The 21313-nt window shown below is 44.4% G+C and overlaps 1 protein-coding gene across 1 annotated transcript in view; it reads right to left on the bottom strand.

The window, feature by feature from the left end:
- The window catches only part of EPB41L4A (erythrocyte membrane protein band 4.1 like 4A), a 213040-nt gene that overhangs the window by 69928 nt on the left and 121799 nt on the right, over positions 1-21313 (bottom strand). Inside the window, exons 7-8 of the mRNA XM_060235611.1 lie at positions 20184-20304; positions 16432-16519 (exon numbers count right to left, since the gene is read on the bottom strand). Of these exons, the coding sequence (XP_060091594.1) occupies positions 16432-16519; positions 20184-20304 (209 nt within the window). The remainder of the gene's footprint in view (positions 1-16431; positions 16520-20183; positions 20305-21313) is intronic.

Genomic DNA, 21313 nt, shown 5'->3' with positions numbered 1-21313 from the left:
GCAAACGGCGTGGTCCGCGTAGAGCTGTGGACTGCGTTGTTATACGCGAACTCTGCCAGGGGTAGCAGAGTGGCCCAGTTGTCTTGCTGATAGCTGGTATAGCAGCGCAAGTACTGCTCCAAGGTGGCGTTGGTCCGCTCGGTCTGCCCGTCGGTCTGGGGATGGTAGGCGGAAGACAGGTGTAGTTCTGTCCCCAAACCGTGCTGGAAGGCCTGCCAAAAGCGGGATGTGAATTGTGGGCCCCGATCCGAGATGACCTGCGTGGGTAACCCGTGCAGGCGGAAGACGTGGTTTAGGTACAGCTGGGCAGTCTCCGGCCCGGATGGTACTCTGGCACAGGGGACGAAGTGGGCCATTTTGGTGAACAGGTCCACCACAACGAAAATGCAGGTGTGGCCCTGGGATCGTGGCAGGTCTACGATAAAGTCCATGGACACCACGTCCCAGGGACCGGCGGGAGTCGGCAGGGGTTGCAGGAGACCGGAGGGCTTGGCCGGTACGTTCTTGGCTCGGCGGCAGACCTCGCAAGAAGCCACGTAGCGACTAACGTCCGCTCGGACGCGAGGCCACCAGAAGTCCCGGGTCAACAGATGGGCGGTCTTGTGCTGCCCGAAGTGCCCAGCCGGGGGGGCATCGTGGGCCAGCCGGAGGATGCGGGATCGGAGAGGCCCGGGAGGGACGTACAACTGCTCCCGATGGTAGAGCAGCCCATCCCGGGTGGATAGTTCTCCGGCAGGGTCTTGCTGCGGTTCCTGCAGGTGTTTCTGCGCCCACGGGTCGGTGTCTTGGCTGGCCTGTATCTCGGCCACCAGGGCGGGTGCGGTCAGAGTGGCGGCAAAGACCGAGGGTGGCAGAATACTAGCCCTGGGGGCTTCGGTGGCACTAGAGGTGTTATAGTCCGGCCGGCGGGACAGAGCGTCGGCTCTCTGGTTCTGGGAGTGCGGGACGTAGGTGATGGTAAAGTCAAATCGTGAGAAGAACAGGGACCACCGGATCTGCCGCTGGTTCAGCCGGCGGGTGGTCTGCAAATGTTCCAGGTTACGATGGTCGGTGAAGACTTGGACCGGATGCCTGGCCCCCTCAAGGTGGTGGCGCCAGACCTCAAAGGCCACCTTGATAGCCAGGAGCTCTCTCTCCCAAATGGTGTAATTGCGTTCGGCAGCCGAGAGCTGCCGGGAGTAGTAGGCGCAGGGCTGCCATGGCTGGCTAGGCTCGTCCCGCTGGGAGAGCACGGCTCCGAGGGCCACATTGGAGGCGTCCGCTTCCACCATGAAGGGCAAGCTCGGGTCAGGGTACCGCAGAAGGGGACTGGAGGAAAAACTCTGCTTGAGCTGGCGGAAGGCCCGGTCGGCTTCGGGGGTCCACTGAAAGGGCTCCTTCGGTCGGAGGAGTCTGGTCAAGGGCTTGGTGAGGTCGGCGTAGCCCGCGATGAATTGCCTGTAATAATTGGCGAAGCCCAGGAGGCGCTGGATGTCCTTCCGACTTCGAGGGGCCTGCCATTGAAGGATGGCGTCGACCTTCCGCGGATCCATCTGGGTTCCCTGGGGGGAAATGATGTGCCCCAGGAACTCAACGGACTGGAGGTGGAAAGCACATTTCTCCAGCTTGGCATACAGGCGATTGGCTCGGAGTCGCTGTAGCACCTGGCGGACGTGGTGGATGTGCTCCTGTTCGGATGCAGAGTAGACCAAAATGTCATCTAAATAAATGATCAGGAACCGGTCTAGCAGGTCACGGAAAACGTCATTCATAAAATGTTGGAAGACGGCGGGGGCATTGGTGAGCCCAAAGGGCATGACCAGATGTTCGTATTGGCCATACCTGGTGCCAAAAGCGGTCTTCCACTCATCCCCGGCTTTGATACGAACCAAGTTGTAGGCCCCGCGAAGGTCGAGCTTGGTGTAGATCGTGGCCCCTTTGACGCGGTCGAGGAGCTCAGGGATCAGTGGGAGCGGGTAGCGGTTCCGAATGGTAATCTTATTGAGGGCCCGGTAGTCGTTGCAGAGTCGCAGGTCCCCGGTCTTCTTCTTAACGAACAGGACAGGTGAAGACAGGGGCGAGGTGGAGGGTCTAATGAACCCTCGGGCCAAGTTCTTGTCCAAGTACTCCCGGAGGGCAGCCAGTTCCGGGTCTGCCATGGGGTACAGGCGGCCCGCGGGTAGCGGAGCGCCGGGCACTAGGTCGATGGCGCAATCGTAGGGCCGATGTGGGGGAAGCTGGTCTGCTTCCTTCTCATTGAAGACGTCCGCGAACTCCTGGTAGGGAGTTGGGAGTGTGGTGGCGGCCCCCAGGAGGCTGGTGGTGCGTGGGGAACCGGGTTGGTTGACAGGCGGCACCTGAGTCGAGTCGGGTGGTAGCGGGGAACAGGGTGCGAGGGTACTCGAAAAGCTCAGTTCACGTTGCACCCAGTCCACATGGGGGTTGTGGGCTTGCAGCCAGGACAGGCCCAAGATAACAGGGAAGCGTGGCATGCGGGCCAAATCGAAGGTCTGCTTCCCTTGGCGCTGTTGGACCCACAAAACGAGTGGTAGAGTTTCGTGGCGGACCGGCCCCGAGCGCAGCAGACGACCATCCACTGCCTCGACCAGTGTAGGAGTTCCCTTTTCCCGAACGGGGACGCCATGCTCCTTGGCAAAGTGGCTGTCCATGTAGCAGCAGGCAGCCCCTGAGTCCAACATGGCATGGACGAAGATCCACCGGTCGTCGGGAAGCTGCAGGCGGATCGGGACCAGGAACGGGGTGGGTGGTGGATGGACGGAGCTAGAGGACCTCAAGGAGTGCCCCAGGCCAGGAGATCCGGCTAGACCTGGGGCTGGCCTTTTACCGAGGCAGCGGAGCTCGGGGTGCGCTTTGATTTGGCCGGGCAGGAGCTTGCAAAATGCCCGTCCCCTCCACAATACAGGCACAGGTTGTGGGTGCGCCGTCGGTTCTTCTCCTCAGGGGTCAGGCGAGGGCGGGCGCCGCCCAGCTGCATGGGTTCTACAGCCGGCGGTAAAGCTGGGGTACCTGGAACGGGAGCCGCCGGGGGGGGCCTTGCTGGAGTAGTGCCCCTCTTCTGCCTCTGGCGCCGACCTTGCAGTCGCCCATCAATGCGTAGACACAGCAGGATCAGGTCCTGGAGGGCGGCTGGGCGGTCGGTGCGTGCCAGTTCGTCCAGGACGGCATCGGAGAGGCCTTCAGTGTACTGGTCCACCAAGGCAGCTTCATTCCAGGCCAGGTCTTGAGCCAGCAGCTGGAACTCTGTGGTATACTGAGACACAGAGTTCTGGCCTTGGTGCAGAGCCCGTATCTTGCGATTAGCTGTCTCAGCACGCACAGGGTTGGCATAGGCGGCCTGGAAGTGTGCCTTGAACCGTGTGTAGTCTGCTAGCAGCGGCGAGGGCTCTAGCAGCAGAGGAGTGGCCCACTTGGCCGCTGGCCCTTTAAGCAGGCTCAGGATAAAACAGACTTTTGTTTTGTCTGTAGGGAAGTCGCCCTGCCTTATCTCCATGTATAGTTCACACTGGGCGAGGAAGGCAGGGAACTCTTCCAAGTTTCCTGCGAATTTCTCAGGAATGCTCACCGGGCAGCGAGAGCGGGGAGCAGCGGCGGCAGCCAAGGCCACGGCATTGGACGCAGTCTGCTGCTGCAGAGTAATCACCGCTTGGGTTAATTGCTGCACCTGGTCTAGGAGCCCCGGCAAGGGGTCCATGCCTCCTGCCGCTTGGTCCGTCATGAGCGTGCCTGGTGAGTTTTGGGTGCTGGCAAGCTGTCACGGCCCGAGTCTCTGACACGAAGCTGCGGCTGCTATCGTCCTGGCAACGGGCCAGGACCTCTCGCAGACAGCCCAGGCGAAGCACAGGGAGTGGTCGTAAAACAGTCCAGTTGATTGATAACGTAAACAGGCAGGCTGGAGGGTGAGACGGAAGCTTGGTCAGGGAAGCCGAGAGTCAGGAGCCGGGGAGCCGAGCCGAAAGTCAGAAGCCGGGAAACAGAGCCGAGAGTCAGAAGCCGGGAAGCAAAGCCGAGATCAAACGATACCTAAGCCAGTCCGATAAGCAAAGCCAGAGTCCAGAATACCAGTCTATGGGTCAGGCCGGGTCAGGAATGCACAGGTTCTTTCCGAAGCAAGGGGTGCGAGACGCAGACACATCCAAGGGTGTTCGCTTGTTGCCAGCACAGTTTGGCCTGAGGCCAGGATCCCAGATATACTGCTGGCTAATTGGCTCGTTAGAACTCCGGGCTCAGATCTCTTCTAGCCCGCATGCGCGCCTCTCTACGCCTGTTCCTGAATTCCAGGCGTCTCCTCTCGCGCAGGCGGGCCCCAGGTGTTGGTGAGTCTGGGGGAGATGAGCTAGTACCTGGTGTGGCCAGATTGGTTTCAGGTGGCCCCTGCTGCTGGCTGGCTCCTTCAGGACTTACGTCCTCTGTTGCTGAAGGCATCTGCACAGCAGGGGCGGGGTCAGCAGCAGGCACCTGCTCTGAGTCAGCAGGGGCAGGCACGACAGGTGAAATACTATCCAGGGCCAATACTATCCTGTTTGGCTTCCAAGATCTGGCTAGCCTGGACCATTCAGATATGGCTGCAGTATAATTTAGTTACTTCATTGATGTTCCACCTTTCATGGGCCCAAAGTGGCTTGCATGATTTTCTTCTCTTTCATTTTATTCTCAAAACAACCCTGTGAGATAGGTTAGACTGTAAGCATGTATGACTTTGGATCCCAATCAAAGCAGTAAAAGGAGTAACAAGACTTAGTTCATACTCTTCTTCCCCAGTGGTAGGTCTTCTAGCCTGCAGTGGTTGGGTAAGAGCTCCGCCTTGATTCCACACTCATCCCACTAATTAAATAAGAATTTAATTATTTCTGCAACTAGTACAGCCAGGATGCCAGAATACTGCAGTCTTGTAGAGTCTGCACATATTCCCAAGTTTTAGTAATTCATGGGATTCCAATCCATGCCTGGAAGCTTTGACTTGCTATGGTTGCCTGTTTCCAGTGTGGTCCTGCAGAGCCATAGGCTTCCTCACTGAAAACGCACCACCTGTATCCTCTTCATCCTATGATATTTGATTCGGAGCTGCAATTTATCCAGGCCTTCTTCATTTTGAAATATTTTTTCCCAGGAGTCATTCTGTAGAAAAATAGATGGTGGAGCTCATCCAGGGATTGTTATGCAACTACACATACTATTCAATGGACAAGGAGATGGAACTCTCAGAAGGAGGAGGAGGAACTCTTAGAAAGGTTCTAGAGCTGCACTCCTGTGAGCTCCCACTGAATCTGAGGTCTGTTTTTTCCCTACCTAAGCCCTACGTGTACATCAAAGTCCACACAAAATTCTTAGATATGTGGATTGCCACCTTAACTTCAATGACATTCTATTTGTAAAACATTTTTTTTATTATTCTGCAACATATTATAATAATATTCAACTGTTCTTAAATGTTTAGTACCAATACATTTTCCACCTCTCTCCCCCCCTTTTCGTGACCTCCACCAGTGCATTTTACTTAAAGTACTAAAAAGAAATAAAAGGTAGTTTAACATTTTAAGAATCTTCATAAAAAACACCTTATAGCTATAGTAAATTAAAAATAAGGAAAAAACCATTAACTATGATTATTATCCATCTTCATTAAGCTCCATTAGTCCACAATCTTTTTCATAAAAATAAAATTGAAGAAAATAAAAATTCCCATAATTTCACTTTAACTATAATTCTTATCAATATAGGTCGGAAAAAAATAAGAAAGTGTATAGTCCCATAGTCACATTTTTAAATTATAGTCCATTTACATTTCCTTTAGCATTTAACTATTGTCAAAAATCACTAAACGTCCTTTCACCTTGCATTGTTTTTCGACATCTGAAATTTTCCCCACTCATTTTTAAATTTTTATAAATCATATTCTTTTAAGATTCTTGTCAGTTTGTTCATTTCACTCCAATGCATAATTTTCATAATCCAGTCCCACTTTTCTGGTATTTTGTCCTGCTTCCACATCTGCACATATAATGTCCGTGCAGCTGAAAGCATGTGCCAAAGTATTGTTCTATCTTGTTTCGGAAAGCTTTCCATTTGTAATCCCAACAAAAAGATTTCTGGTGCCATCTTTATGTTATAATCCAGAATCTTTTAAATCTCTTGCTGAATCATTTGCCAAAATTGTTTGCCAATTCACAAGTCCACCTGTGAATTGAAAGAAAGATCCCACATGTTTTTTACATTTCCAGCATCTATCCGACTACCGTCCTGCAGATCTCTGAAGAAGTCCTCGGGTTCTCCACAAGGAAGAACAAGGACTGGTTTGATGAGAACAATCAAGAGATCCAAGAATTACTGGCAAAAAAGAGATCTGCCTACCAAGCACATCTTGCTCAGCCCTCCTGTCCTGGGAAAAAAGCAACCTTTCGCGCTGCATGTAGCAACCTCCAGCGCAAGCTTCGAGACATTCAGAACGAGTGGTGGACCAAGCTTGCAGAGAGAACCCAGCTGTGTGCAGACACTGGTGATTTAAGAGGGTTCTACGAAGCCCTGAAGGCAGTATATGGTCCATCATATCAGGCTCAGAGTCCCTTGCATAGTGCAGACGGCCAAGTGCTCCTCACAGACAAGGCATCCATACTGAACCGGTGGTCGGAGTATTTTCAGGTTCTCTTCAGTGCCAACCGCGTAGTTCAAGATTCAGCAATCCATCTCACCCCACTTCAACCGGTGAAAACAGAGTTGGATGAGATCCCCACCCTAGAAGAGACTGTTAAAGCCATCAAGCAACTGAAAAGTGGCAAGGCAGCAGGAGTTGATGGAATTCCACCAGAGATCTGGAAGCATGGGGGCACAGTACTACATAGCTCACTTCACAAAGTACTTGTCACCTGCTGGGAACAAGGCAAATTACCACAGGACTTTCGCGATGCAATCATCATCACCCTATACAAGAACAAAGGGGAAAAGTCAGACTGCTCCAACTACCGGGGGATAACCCTGCTCTCCATCGCAGGCAAAATCCTTGCCAGAATACTCCTGAACAGACTGGTGCCCACCATTGCAGAAGAACTCCTCCCAGAGAGCCAGTGCGGCTTCAGAGCTAACAGGAGCACCACCGACATGGTATTTGTTCTCAGGCAGCTCCAAGAGAAATGCAGGGAACAGAACAAGGGTCTGTATGTGACTTTTGTCGACCTTACCAAAGCTTTCGATACCGTTAGCAGGAAAGGCCTGTGGCAAATCTTGGAACGTTTAGGATGTCCCCCAAGGTTCCTCAGCATGATCATCCAGCTACACGAAGACCAGCGAGGCCAAGTCAGACACTGCAACGACCTCTCGGAGCCCTTCCCAATAGGCACAGGTGTAAAGCAAGGCTGCGTTCTCGCGCCAACTCTCTTTACGATCTTCTTTAGCATGATGCTTCAAAGAGCCGCAGTAGATCTAGATGAGGACGATGGTGTCTACATCCGCTATCGCACCGATGGCAGCCTGTTCAACCTGAGGCGACTAAAGGCCCACTCCAAGACAATGGAAAAACTCATCCGAGAGCTACTGTTTGCTGATGATGCTGCACTCGTCTCCCACTCGGTATCAGCTCTGCAGCATATGACGTCCTGCTTTGCAGAGGCTGCCAAGCTATTCGGCCTAGAAGTTAGTCTGAAGAAGACAGAAGTTCTCCACCAGCCTGCACCCCAGGAAGATTATCACCCTCCCTGCATCACTGTGGGTGAATCAGTTCTGAAGACAGTCCAGCAGTTCAGCTACCTGGGGTGCATCATCTCCTCAGATGCCAAGATCGACAAGGAGATTGACAACAGGCTGGCAAAGGCAAACCGCGCATTTGGCCGACTGCACAAAAGAGTGTGGAGCAACAAGCATCTGAAAAAAGGCACAAAGATCAATGTTTACAAAGCGGTTGTGATGACAACCCTCATCTATGGCTCCGAATCGTGGGTTTTATACCGTCATCACCTGCGACTCCTTGAGCGCTTTCATCAGCGCTGCCTTCGCACCATCCTCAACATCCACTGGAGTGACTTTGTGACCAACACTGAAGTCCTCAAGCGGGCAGAGGTTACCAGCATCGAGGCACTGCTATTGAAGACGCAGCTGCGCTGGGCAGGGCATATTTCTAGGATGGAAAACCACCGCCTTCCCAAGATTGCCCTGTATGGCGAACTCTCCACCGGCCATCGAAATAGAGGGGCACCAAAGAAGAGGTACAAGGACTCCTTGAAGAAATCCCTTAGCACCTGTCACATCAACCATCACCAGTGGTCTGACCTAGCCTCAGATCGCAAAGCATGGAGGCACACCATCCACCAGGCTGTCTCTTCCTTTGAGAACGCACGCATAGCTGGTCTTGAGGACAAAAGGAGATTGAGGAAGAATCGCACTGCTACAGGACCAACCCTAAATCAGACTTTTCCCTGCAGCCACTGTGGCCGGACCTGCCTGTCCCGCATTGGTCTTGTCAGCCACCAGCGAGCCTGCAGCAAACGTGGACTATTGCACCCTTCTTAAATCTTCGTTCGCGAAGCCAAGCCGAGAGAGAGAGAGAGATCTATCCGACACCTGATTATTCATTTTCGACAGTTTCTTAGAAGTCATGTACCACCTGTAAAGCATTTTAAAACCGTTTTCTTTAATATTATTACATGTTGATATCTTCATAGAGTTCTTCCATAAGCATTCCCATTGTTCCATCTGTATTTCTTTGTTTATATTTATCTTTTGAGACTTAACCATTTCATTTTCTGTAGACCATTTCAATAATAGTTTATAGATTCTTGAAATCAATTTATCATTATCGCCAAACAGCATTCTCTCCAGTTCTGTTTGATCTTGTCTTACTCCATCATTTCTGACATCCTGTTCAAGCAAACTTTTAATTTGTTGCAATTGAAACCAATTATATTTATATTCCAATTCTTCTGCTGTTTTCAATTCTACCTTACCGCCGTGTATTTTTAACAGTTGTTTATATGATCACCATTTCTCTTCAATAATATCTGAATATAGCTTTATTACTTTTGTTGGCACAATCCAAAGCGGTTTCCTCTCATCCCCATATCTTTTGTATTTCGACCAGGTTTTTAACAAATTACATCTTATGTAATGATGTAAGAAAAAGCTGTCCATCTTACTTTTCCCATAACACAGATATGCATGCCAACCAAAAATATTTCCATGGCCTTCTAATGTTAATGATTTTCTATTTAATATCCATTCCTTAATCCACACCAAGCATACTGCATCATGGTATAATTTTAAACCCGGCACTTGGAAGCTTCCCCTCTCTTTTGCATCGGTTAAAATTTTCATTTTAATTCTTGGTTTCTTGCCAGCCCACATAAATTCTGAAAGTTTCCTTTGCCGCTTATTAAATTGGTTGTCATCCTTCACTATTGGAATTATTTGAAACAAGAACATAATTCTTGGTAAAATATTCATTTTAATTGCAGAAATTCTGCCCAGTATAGACAAATTCAACTTATTCCATTTTAATAAATCTCCATCAATTTTCCGCCAGAGCTTCTCATAATTGTTTTTATATAAATCAATATTTTTGGTAGTTATTTCTACACCTAAATACTTTACTTTAGAAGTCACTTCACATTCTGTTAAACTTTGTAATTTTTCCTGTTTATTTTTTGACATGTTTTTTACACAAAATTTTTGACTTTTCTTTATTCATATAGAAGCCTGCCAACTCACCATATTCTTTTATCTTACGAAGCAGCAATGGTGTAATTTGGGTTGGATTTTCATTTATAAACATTACATCATCAGCAAACGCTCTGTATTTATAGGAAAAACCTTTCAATGTCAGTCACTCTATCTCCTTATCTTCTTGAATCCGCATAAGCAATACCTCTAAGGTCATTATAAATATCAATGGAGATAGAGGGCAACCTTGTCTTGTTCCTTTGTTGATTATCATTTTTTCTGTCAAGTCTTCATTTATAGAGTCTTGCTTGTTGTTCAGTATAAATCACCTTCACCATTCTTATAAAATCTTCTCGCAATCTCAATCTCTCCATCACTGCAAACATAAAGTCCCAATGTACATTATCTAATGCTTTCTCTGCATCCGCAAAAAATAATGCTACTTCTTTTTCAGGATGTTTCTCATAATATTCAATAATAGCTATCACCGTTCTGATGTTATCGCTAATTTGCCTCCTGGGAAGAAATCCTACTTGCTCTTCTTTAATAAAATTATTCAAATGCTGCTTCAGGCATTCTGCTAATATTCTAGCATATATTTTGTAGTCATTGTTAAGTAATGAAATTGGTCTGTAATTTTTTATGTTTATGGCTTCTCTGTCTTCTTATGGTATCAACGAAATTACTGCTTCTCGCCTAGTATTCAGTATTTTCCCATCTTTTCTTATAGTATTCATCAACTTCTGAAGTTTTGGTAGTAGAGCCTCCATGAGGACTTTATAAAATTTTGCTGTAAAACCATCTGGACTGGGTGCTTTTCCTAATTTCATTGAGTTAATTGCCACCTCTATTTCTTCCTTTCCAATTGGTTCATTTAGTTTCTTCTTCATATTATCCGTTAAGGGTTTTACATTAGTTTTCTGTAGATATGCATCAATTTTTTCCTTATCCACCGCATGACTTTTAAACCACTTGGCATAATATTTATAAAATGCTCTTTTAATTCCTTCCTGGTCAACAATTTCCTTGTTTCCCAAAATAATTTTATTAATAATTTTATTTTTCATTTTTCTTTTCATTTGCCAGGCCAGGTATTTTCCAGGTTTATTCGCACCTTGAAAAGATTTTTGTTGAAGCCTTTTTAAATTCCATTCCACTTCTTTGTTTAACAAATGTCTCAATTGACTTTGTAATATTGTAATCTCCCTTATAATTTTCTTTTTCCCAGGTCTCTTTTTGAGCTCCTCCTTCTTTCCGATCTCTTTATGCAAATCTATCATTTGTTTATCCTTGGCTTTTTAATCTTTATTGTTCAATGTAATTAGGATGCCCCTCATTACCGCTTTGTATGCATCCCACACCGTTTGAAATTGAATGTCCTCATTTTCATTTATTTGAAAGAAAGATTTAGTCTCCTTTTCCAGAGACTCTACTACTACCTTTTTCTGCAGCAAATCTTCATTTATCTGCCATCTTAAAGACTTTTTTATGGGTTTTGCAGACCACATTAATGGATTATGGTCTGCCCCTATTTTAGGAAGAATCTCTATTTTTTTTGTTGTAAATCCCAGATTTTTTTTTAATCCATAACATATTGATTCTTGAGAAAGAATTATGTCTTGCTGAAAAGAAAGCATAGTCCCGTACTTTAGGGTTAAATTCCCTCCATATATCCACCAAACTTTCTTGTTTAACTAGTTAAAAGAACAACTTTGGTAGTTTGCCTTCATTATTTTTTTTCCCCAGATCTGTCCAAAATATTTTTAACCATTCCATTAAAGTCTCCCATTAACATAATTTGCTCATATGTCACTTGATCTGGTTGTCGCATAATGTCCTTAAAGAAAGAGTCTTTTGCTCCATTTGGGGCATACAGTCCCATTAGCAAAGTTCTTTTATTGTTCAACATCATTTCCACCGCAATAAATCTACCATCATCATCTTTAAAAATCAGCTTTGGGTCTAATTCTTGCTTCACATAAAAAACCGCACCTCTTTTTTTCTCCTTAGCCAATAAACAAAATTCCACACCTAGTTGCTTATTCCATAAAAATTTGTAATCCATTTGTTTGTTATGTACATCTTGTAGACAAATTATATTACATTTTTGCTTCCCAATCCAATGAAAAGTTGCCCTTTTTTCCCCCAAGATATTAATTTGTAATCCATCATGGTTTTCTATTTTTAATCTGTACCCCCAAATTCTTTATACTCCTGCAAAAACTTCGCCATGTCTTGAGTGGTTGTGATGGTAAACCTCTTCCCTTTGTATTCAAAACCCAGACCATCTGGAAGTATCTATCTATATCTTATTTCACATTCTCTCAGCTTGTCAGTCAGCTTTTTATACAATCTTCTATTATTTATAACTTCAGGGCAATTCTTTCATAATTCTTACACTAATTTTTTAATTCCTTCTTACATTCAGTTATAGAGTCTTTTATTACTTTAACCAATCTTGCCTCCATGGCATCCATTTGATCTTGTGTTCTAGACCACAAGTTATAACTTATATATATAGCACAAGTTAGGAAAGGCACAAACAGGTATAAGAAAAGGCCTGAATGGTTAACAAACAAAGTAATGGAAGCTGTAAAAGGTAAGAAGGACTCCTTTAAGCAGCGGAAAACCAGTCCAAGTGAGATTAATAAAAGGGAACACAGGCAGTGGCAAATCAAATGCAAGACTGTGATCAGGCAGCAAAAAGGGACTATGAGGAGCATATTGCAAAAAACATAAAGACCAACAATAAAATTTCTTCAAATATATTAGAAGCAGGAAACCAGCCAGGGAGGCAATGGGGCCCTTGGATGACCAAGGGGTAAAAGGATTACTGAAGGAGGATAGGGAAACGGCTGAGAAGCTGAATGCATTTTTTGCCTCCGTCTTCACTATGGAAGATGAGAAGTGTTTGCCCGCTCCAGAACCACTAATTCTGGAAGGGGTGTTGAAAGACCTGAGTCAGATTGAGATGACAAAAGAGGAGGTCCTACAACTGATAGACGAATTAAAAACTAATAAGTCACCAGGGCCGGATGGCATACATCCAAGAGTTCTGAAAGAACTCAAAGTTGAACTTGTGGATCTTCTGACAAAAATATGTAATCTTTCATTGAAATCTGCCTCCGTTTCTGAGGACTGGAAGGTAGAAAATGTTACCCCCATCTTTAAAAAGGGTTCCAGAGGAGATCTGGGAAATTACAGGCCAATCAGTCTGACTTCAATACCAGGAAAGTTGGTAGAAACCATTATCAAGGACAGAATGAGTAGGCACATTGATGAACATGGGTTATTGAGAAAGACTCAGCATGGGTTCTGTAAGGGAAGATCTTGCCTCACTAACCTGTTACATTTCTTTGAGGGGGTGAACAAACATGTGGACAAAGGAGACCCAATAGATGTTGTTTACCTTGGCAACCAGAAAGCTTTTGATAAAGTTCCTCATCAAAGGCTCCTTAGAAAGCTCGAGAGTCATGGAATAAAAGGAAAGGTCCTCTTGTAGATCAAAAACTGGCTTCCAGAAAGCTTTTGATAAAGTTCCTCATCAAAGGCTCCTTAGAAAGCTCGAGAGTCATGGAATAAAAGGAAAGGTCCTCTTGTGGATCAAAAACTGGCTAATTAATCGGAAGCAGAGAGTGAGTGGGCAGTCTTCGCAGTGGAGGACGGTAAGCAGTGGGGTGCCGCAGGGCTCGGTACTGGGTCCCATGCTTTTTAACTTGTTCATAAATGATTTGGAGTTGGGAGTGAGCAGTGAAGTGGCCAAGTTTGCAGATGACACTAAATTGTTCAGGGTGGTGAGAACCAAAGAAGATTGTGAGGCACTCCAAAGGGCTGGGTGAGTGGGCGTCAACGTGGCAGATGAGGTTCAATGTGGCCAAGTGCAAAGTAATGCACATTGGGGCCAAGAATCCCAGCTACAAATACAAGTTGATGGGGTGTGATCTGGCAGAGACTGACCAAGAGAGAGATCTCGGGGTCGTGGTAGATAACTCACTGAAAATGTCAAGACAGTGTGCGATTGCAATAAAGAAAGCCAACGCCATGCTGGGAATTATTAGGAAGGGAATTGAAAACAGATCAGCCAGTATCATAATGCCCCTGTATAAATCGATGGTGCGGTCTCATTTGGAGTACTGTGTGCAGTTCTGGTCGCCACACCTCAAAAAGGATAATATAGCATTGGAGAAAGTCCAGAAAAGGGCAACTAAAATGATTAAAGGATTGGAACACTTTCCTTATGAAGAAAGGTTGAAACGCTTGGGGCTCTTTAGCTTGGAGAAACGTCACCTGCGGGGTGACATGATAGAGGTTTACAAGAAAACGCATGGGATGGAGAAAGTAGAGAAAGAAGTCCTTTTCTCCCTTTCTCACAATACAAGAACTCGTGGGCAGTTGATGAAATTGCTGAGCAGTAAGGTTAAAACGGATAAAAGGAAGTACTTCTTCACCCAAAGGGTGATTAACATGTGGAATTCACTGCCACAGGAGGTGGTGGCAGCTACAAGCATAGCCAGCTTCAAGAGGGGATTGGATATGGAGCAGAGGTCTATCAGTGGCTATTAGCCACAGTGTGTGTGTGTGTATATATATATAAATTTTTTTTTGCCACTGTGTGACACAGAGTGTTGGACTGGATGGGCCATTGGCCTGATCCAACATGGCTTCTCTTATGTTCTTACTGCCATCCACCTCCAATTTATGCTCAAATTGTTTACTTAAAATCCTACTCATCAAAGTCTCCTGTCACGAATCTCACTACCACATCCCTTGGTAGTTTATTTCTCCTTGCATAGTCTGAATTCACCCTGTAGATGTAATCATAGAAGTAACTGGTCTCATCAGGATCGTCTCCCAAAAATTCAGCAATGATTTTTACTATATGTGTCTTTAAGTCAGTCTCATCAGTTTCAGGCACCCCTCTAAAACATATCTGGTTTTCCATTAACTTGCAATCTTGCAGTACTGCTTTCTCCTGCATTTTTTTAATTGTGGAATCCACTGTATTAATTCTTTCATCATGGTCTTTCACTTTCTCTTCAACCTCCTGCATTTTTTTTGACACTGCTTGGAAGTCTTTACTGAGAACTTCTATATCTTTTTTAAATTCCTTCTTACATTCAGTTATAGAGTCTTTTATTACTTTAACCAATCTTGGCTCCATGGCATCCATTTGATCTTGTGTTTTAGACCTTTTCACTTCTTCCAATGTCTTAGCCCTTGTCTGGATCTGCTTTGCTCCTGGTTTTTGGGTTGGTATCACTACCTTCCCATTGTAAATAAAGGCTTTAAAGTTGACCTCACCAAATCACTTTTTAACAGTACAGTCTTATAGAATGGAGCATGCCCTTTCAGATAAGCCCAAAATCGCCATTCTCCGAAGCTCCAAAGCCGAGATATTAATTTTTTTTAAATTTTATTTTCTCCAAATGGCATCCAAGGCTTTTCTGCTCCTTTTTGGAAAAAAATTTCTTTTTCTTCTAGAATGCTCCAATATTAGTTCAAATCACATAATCCAATAAATCTAATCTTCTAATGATAATATTTGCCGACTCTGCTAATTTTTAAAGTCCGTTGTTAAAAAAAAAAAATTAAACTTTTGACCTTCTTTCAATGGCCACCAATGTTTCTCTATGATTATAGTCCTAGAGAGGGCTAGGAGGTTTGCACTTTTCCCTTCTCTTAATGGTCGCTTCCTTCCTTTCTTGCCACGAAGTCTCGTTTTCTATGGTTGAGAAGTCTCGCGATACTCCTATGACACCACTTCCTGTGATGTCCTGTTGATCTACAGTTTTGTTCTGTTTCGGAGGGGGTTGCCCGACTGCAGGTATGCAAAACAATTTTGTTTTTCCCTTTTTTAATCTTATTCTCTAGTTCTTTTAGTCCCAAATTTACCCCCTCCTCCTTCTTCTTTACTTTAATATAATATAAATGTATCCAGACCTTTGTTTTTTCTCAAAATAAATCTTATTTTAGTCCCGGAGTGATAGATAAAGATCTTTACCTTTAAAGATCATGATCCTTTGAAGCACCTTCCTCTTCCAAGATAGATATTAATTAGTCCCAAAAAAGCTTTGGCTCATGATGAATTTAAGTCGATTTAACGACCCCAGATATCCTCTGTAATGCAATCCTTCCCTGGGGACTCTTCAAAGCCAAAAAGGAACCCCACTGGGATACCTTGTCAGCCAAAGTAAATCCCCTCAGAATTTTATAAGTATGTCTTGGCCATCTCCTTGTCTAGAAGATGTAGGCAGCAGGCGTTAAAATCACCTTCTCTGCCCAGAACAGAGGTTCTGGTCTGCTCCTCTATGAGAAGCACGTCAATCCTCCATGACACCAAGCCGGAAGCCCCCCTTTTATGACACATTATAAAGAGCTTCTTATGTGCATATGGAAAGGAAAGGTCCCCTGTGCAAGCACCAGTCATTTCCGACTCTGGCATGACGCTGCTTTCACAACATTTTCACGGCAGACCTTTTTATGAGGTGATTTGCCATTGCCTTCCTCGGTCATTACACTTTCCCCCCAGCAAGCTGGGTACTCATTTTTCCAACCTCGGAAGTATGGAAGGCTGAATCAACCTCGAGCCAGCTACCTGAACCAGCTTCTGCTGGAATCAAACTCAGGTCATGAGCAGAGGGCTCCGACTGCGGTACTGCAACTTTACCACTCTGCACCATGGGGCTCCAATATGAGACCAATATAAAAAAATTGCTTAATAGATCAACTTCCTGCAATAGTTTACATGGTTACACTCATGTAGGCATGTTATTTTAAAATATTACTTACGTAGACAGGATGAAGATCAACTCCATACATTTCAAGCGTTTTTGCCACTCTTAAGTAATTCATTTCTGCTTCAGCAGGAACTTGGCCCCTGTTTAACATAACAGTCATAAAGGTATCTATTCAATACAAAAAAATTTATTGGGGGAAATTATATTCATGTGATTTCCTGATGTAAGGAATATTGACAAAGCCCCAGTTTATGTGTTATAAAGAGTGGCAGTATGCTTTGTATCCACTCACACAGACCATACAAGTTATGAACTCTGTGAGTTGGGCTCTTTGTACAAACTTCTGCTCTTTTCACACTGTTTAGTTCTCCTTTTTCAATAGAAATAAACAGTGCCATCAGGTTCTCTCAGCAAATGATAATATAAAATCCCCTGCTCATGGGATATATTTCTTGCCAGGGAAAGGAGAGGAAGTGCCATTATTTCAGGATCATGATGCCACCACCAATGTGGTAGTACCTAAGAAGGGCCTCTCACAATAGCTTAGTAGATGTGTAGAATCACAGAGAAGAAGACTATCTTTCATTATACCCTGGGCTAGTTCATGTAAGGCTATCAATATGTATTATGTCCAAAAGCAAATCAGTAATTATTTTTTTTTTAAAAAGATCACTGCTCATTGCCCTTTCAGTAACACTGTCACATTTTTTTACCACCTCAGGTTTCTTCAGATGGTTGCAGTTTTCCAGATATGGCAATCAAACCTGCAATCTTCTTATCAAAGACTATTCATGACTCCCTGATCCATAATCACCTGACTCACTTCTGAAATAGGCTTTATCCTTATTTATCTATTTTTTGGATTTATCAACTGCCTTCCCTAGTGGAACTGGGCTCAATGGAACAGGGCGGTGTAAAACATTATCCTATAAAACAGATTAAAGCCAGGTAAGACAATAAAACAAAGCACTGTAACGAAAGATGGCATTAAAACCCAACAGCACTGCTATCTCATGTGCAGGGGCAGGAAGGTGAGAGTAGTAGTGAGACTTGCTGAATTCCTCACAGAATTATAATTTCAAGTAATCTAGGCAATAACTATAGCCCTTTCTATATGTTATGTTTCTGGAAATTCTATCTAAAGGTACCCCAAGCTTTCCTGGTATGCATGAACATCATTTTGGCCAATATCAGTATTTTCTACCTATACTTCCTAGCAACAGATGTGCTAATCACAACTGGGATGGAAGGAATGTGACCCGGATAGCTCAGGCAAACCTGATCTCATCGGATCTTGGAAGCTAAGCAGAATCAACTCTGGCAAGTACTTAGATGGGAGACCTCCTTGGAATACCAGGATTCGGGAGGCAGGGGCAGGCTTTATTCACCTCCCTGAATATTCTCCAGGTCTCCTGCTGGGGACAGTCATCAAAGGTTGCCATGATTTCCAGATGCACACATGCATGTACAAGTACGTGTACATGCACACACACACACACACATATTTAAAAATACAAAAATACAAACTACAAAAAACATCTAGGATTGAGGGTATGCGTTAGCAGTTACTGCAGTTGCATTATTAGCACATTGTTAGCCTTTTCACATGCACACAAAATTGGCAATCGTGCATCATACTAAGAGGACTATGCAAGATAGGAGGCTCAGAAACGAACACCAGAAACAGAATTATTGAACAAGGTTAAGTATGAGAGGGTTGTGCAAAAAAATTTAATTCAGGGAAATTCAGATTTGGGGTATTTGGGGCTTTAAAATTTAGGGGGACAAATATCCCCTAATAGCAGATTTAGTAGCAGAATCTGATTTGGGAGATATCCAGCTATTCTCGAATATACGGCCCCATTATATCCTATGGGCCTTTGAACTCAATGGCAAAATAGAGTATAATGAATTGTGGCGAGGAGGGAGTTTGAGGTAGAGGATCCAAATTTGCAGGGCAGCTGCAGAAGCCTCTCCCCCAACAGAACCCTCAAGTTTCAAAAAGACTGGACCAGGGGATCCAATTCTAGGGGCGCCCAAAGAGGGCCCTTTTTCCCTATGATAGGAAAAAAGCAGTCACTTTTCCCACTGTAATTACAGTGAAAAAAAGCGACTTGGGGGTGGGGGGCAAAATATGGTATTAATGAATTGCAGCTGGTGGGGAGGGGGTTTGAACTAGAGGCTTCAAATTTGCAGGGCTGCTTCTGGTGCTACTCCCCCACAGAATCCCCAAGTTCCAAAAGGATTGGACCAGGGAGTTCAATCCTAGGGGCACCATCTATGATGGGAAAACTTACCCCAAATGGCAGTCAAATTCTCCTAGAGAATCTCTGCAGTCAAGTCAATTGTGCTGAGGGTGCTAGTTTGCAAGGAATATAGTTGTTTAGCAGAACAAGTGCTACTGTGGCAACGGTAGTGCAATGCATAGGGCCTTTGTTCAAATTAGAGAATCTCTTAGATTTAAAAATTGGGATGGGGGCTTTCTGTTGAGACTGCAGCAACAGAACTAGCACATTGAATGGACTAGTGCAAAGCAGCAGAGATGGGGCATGGACTTTCTACATGCAAAGGAGGTGCATACTGAACCACAGCCCTACAGAAGAAATACCTGTAGGGAATTCTGTTAACACTGCTCTGTAAGAAAGAAAATTTTGCAAACCAGGACAGGACACTTGCATTTTAAAAGAAGTTTCTGAGAAGTCAAGGATGCTCAAGGGGAACCTTAACTTACATGGCACTAAATTGCACGAATATCACCTCTAGTCTTCTTTTAAAAGCAAGTAGCTTGGGAACCTGTCACTGCACCATACTTATTCTAGTTCTTGGTTCTGGCATGGCACACACACGATAGATAGAAAGAAGTATCCCTATCTATCACCACAAAAATACTCAAAACACAGAAACCCCAGGACTTAACAGAGATATTGGCTTCCTATCTCAGTGGACATAATAACTTGCTCAGGTCTTAATTTTTCCCAGAATTCACACTGTTGGTTTCTAAGATTATCTGACTGGTGTAGGTTTTCCCATCATAGATGGTGCCTCTAGAGTTGAACCCCCTAGTCCAATCCTTTTGGAACTTGGACGTTCTGTGGGGGAGAGGCAATAGAAGCAGCCCTGCAAATTTGAAGCCTCTACTGCAAGCCCCTCCCTCACAGCTGAAATTCATTATACCTTATTTTGCCCTTCCCCCCCGGAGTCACTTTTCCCACTGTAATTACAGTGGAAAAAGTGACTGATTGCTTTTTTCCCATCACAGGGGGAAAAGGTCCTCTTTGGGTGCCCCTAGAATTGAACCCCCTGGTCCAGTCTTTTTAAAACTTGGGGGTTCTGTGGAGAGGTTCCTGCAGCTGCCCTACAAATCTGATGCCTCTACCTCAAACCTGCTTCCCCCCACCGCAATCATTAAACCCTGCTTTGCCACTGAATTTAGTGGCCCATAGGGGATAATGGTGAGATATTTTTGAAACTTGAGGGTTCTGTGGGGAAGAGACTCTTGCAGTTGCCCTGCAATTTATAATACCCTGTATTGCCACTGAGTTCATAGTGGGTATAATGGAGCTGAATAACTTCCAAATTTCTGATCTATATGGCCCGAATACAGCTGTTTTTCAAGGTTGTGTTTGGTTCAGCCGAACTGAATGCATATCTCTTGTATGTAGTACAGATAAGTGCAGAGAATATGTATAAACTGTACAGATTTAAAGTTAAAATAAAAATCTTTCTTATTCATAGCAGTGCTTTTTTTCCCTTGAAATATTTAACTTTCCAATGCAGGTTTAGCTAATACAACCATATACCTACACCAGAGTTTTGTGTATACATTCTATGGCATCTTCTAATTCTTCTTTCTGGTCTGGAACAAAGCGGTATTCTGATACATAGCCAGCAGTGCGCTTGTATGGGTCATAATCTCCAAGTTCAGCTATACAGAACATACAAAAACATACAAAAATAAGACTTCTGGGGTATAATTAACATGATCTTTTTTCCCAGCACAAGCATCAGAACTAAATATAACACAACAAATTAACATAAAATTGGGAGATAAAGAAAGGGGAATCTGACAACCCAAGATAGTTCAGAGTCACTAAAATATATTAGGAGCTCCTCATGACTTTCACAAAATGACTGCACTCACAATGAAATGGTTGGTAATAGATGACCCAAAATTGTCTTCTCTATTCTACATATACACCCAGCTCAAGTCTCCAAATTTCTTTTCATAGGTGAGGCATAATTATCCATGAAATTGTATCAAGAATCACCACTTTCTTTAGAACACACACCCCACACTTCTGTGTGAGTCACAAACTGTTCAAGGTGTGCCTCCCTTTGGAAGTAGTGACTGCTGTGGAGACGCAGTGGGTAGCCTCCTCACAGAGTGGGTAATTCTTCTTTGTACCGGGAGCAACTGAATGATTCAATCATGTTCAAGGCAGACATGAAGCACAAAAGAAGCTAACTGCTAGGAAGTAATGTCAGAGCAACAATCATGTAGATATACAGCATTGGGAGATTTTAATTACTGAATTAACCTGTTTTTCAGAGCACTAATGTACCCCAATGCATAATTTGTGAATTACTGCATAATTGATACAGAGAGGTGTATATCAATGGTATCACAGTGGAGCCAGTCAGCCATTCTATACTAATACCAATAAAACATGTTATCGCATCTTTAGGAAATGGTATAGTTAATAATTATCACAAGCTGCCAATACCTTGCTTACATGGTGTCTTATTCTCTTCCAGTTCTGCATTATGATTGCACAGTGGTTTACTTCTGCAGTTACAAAGCCAAATGTGGTGCACAAAGCCCTCAGTCAGTGTTTAATGCTAGCACAAGATAATCAGTTGGATATCACATGCACAGGGAGAAGTAGTAATGCTAAGAACTGAACTCAAATACATCTTTACTTTTTGAGTATGTT

This window comes from Heteronotia binoei, chromosome 4 (genome assembly GCF_032191835.1).
Source record: "Heteronotia binoei isolate CCM8104 ecotype False Entrance Well chromosome 4, APGP_CSIRO_Hbin_v1, whole genome shotgun sequence".
Taxonomy (NCBI): domain Eukaryota; kingdom Metazoa; phylum Chordata; class Lepidosauria; order Squamata; family Gekkonidae; genus Heteronotia; species Heteronotia binoei.
The sequence above is the reverse complement of the archived record's forward strand: the minus strand, read 5'-3'. Positions and strand labels throughout refer to the sequence as shown.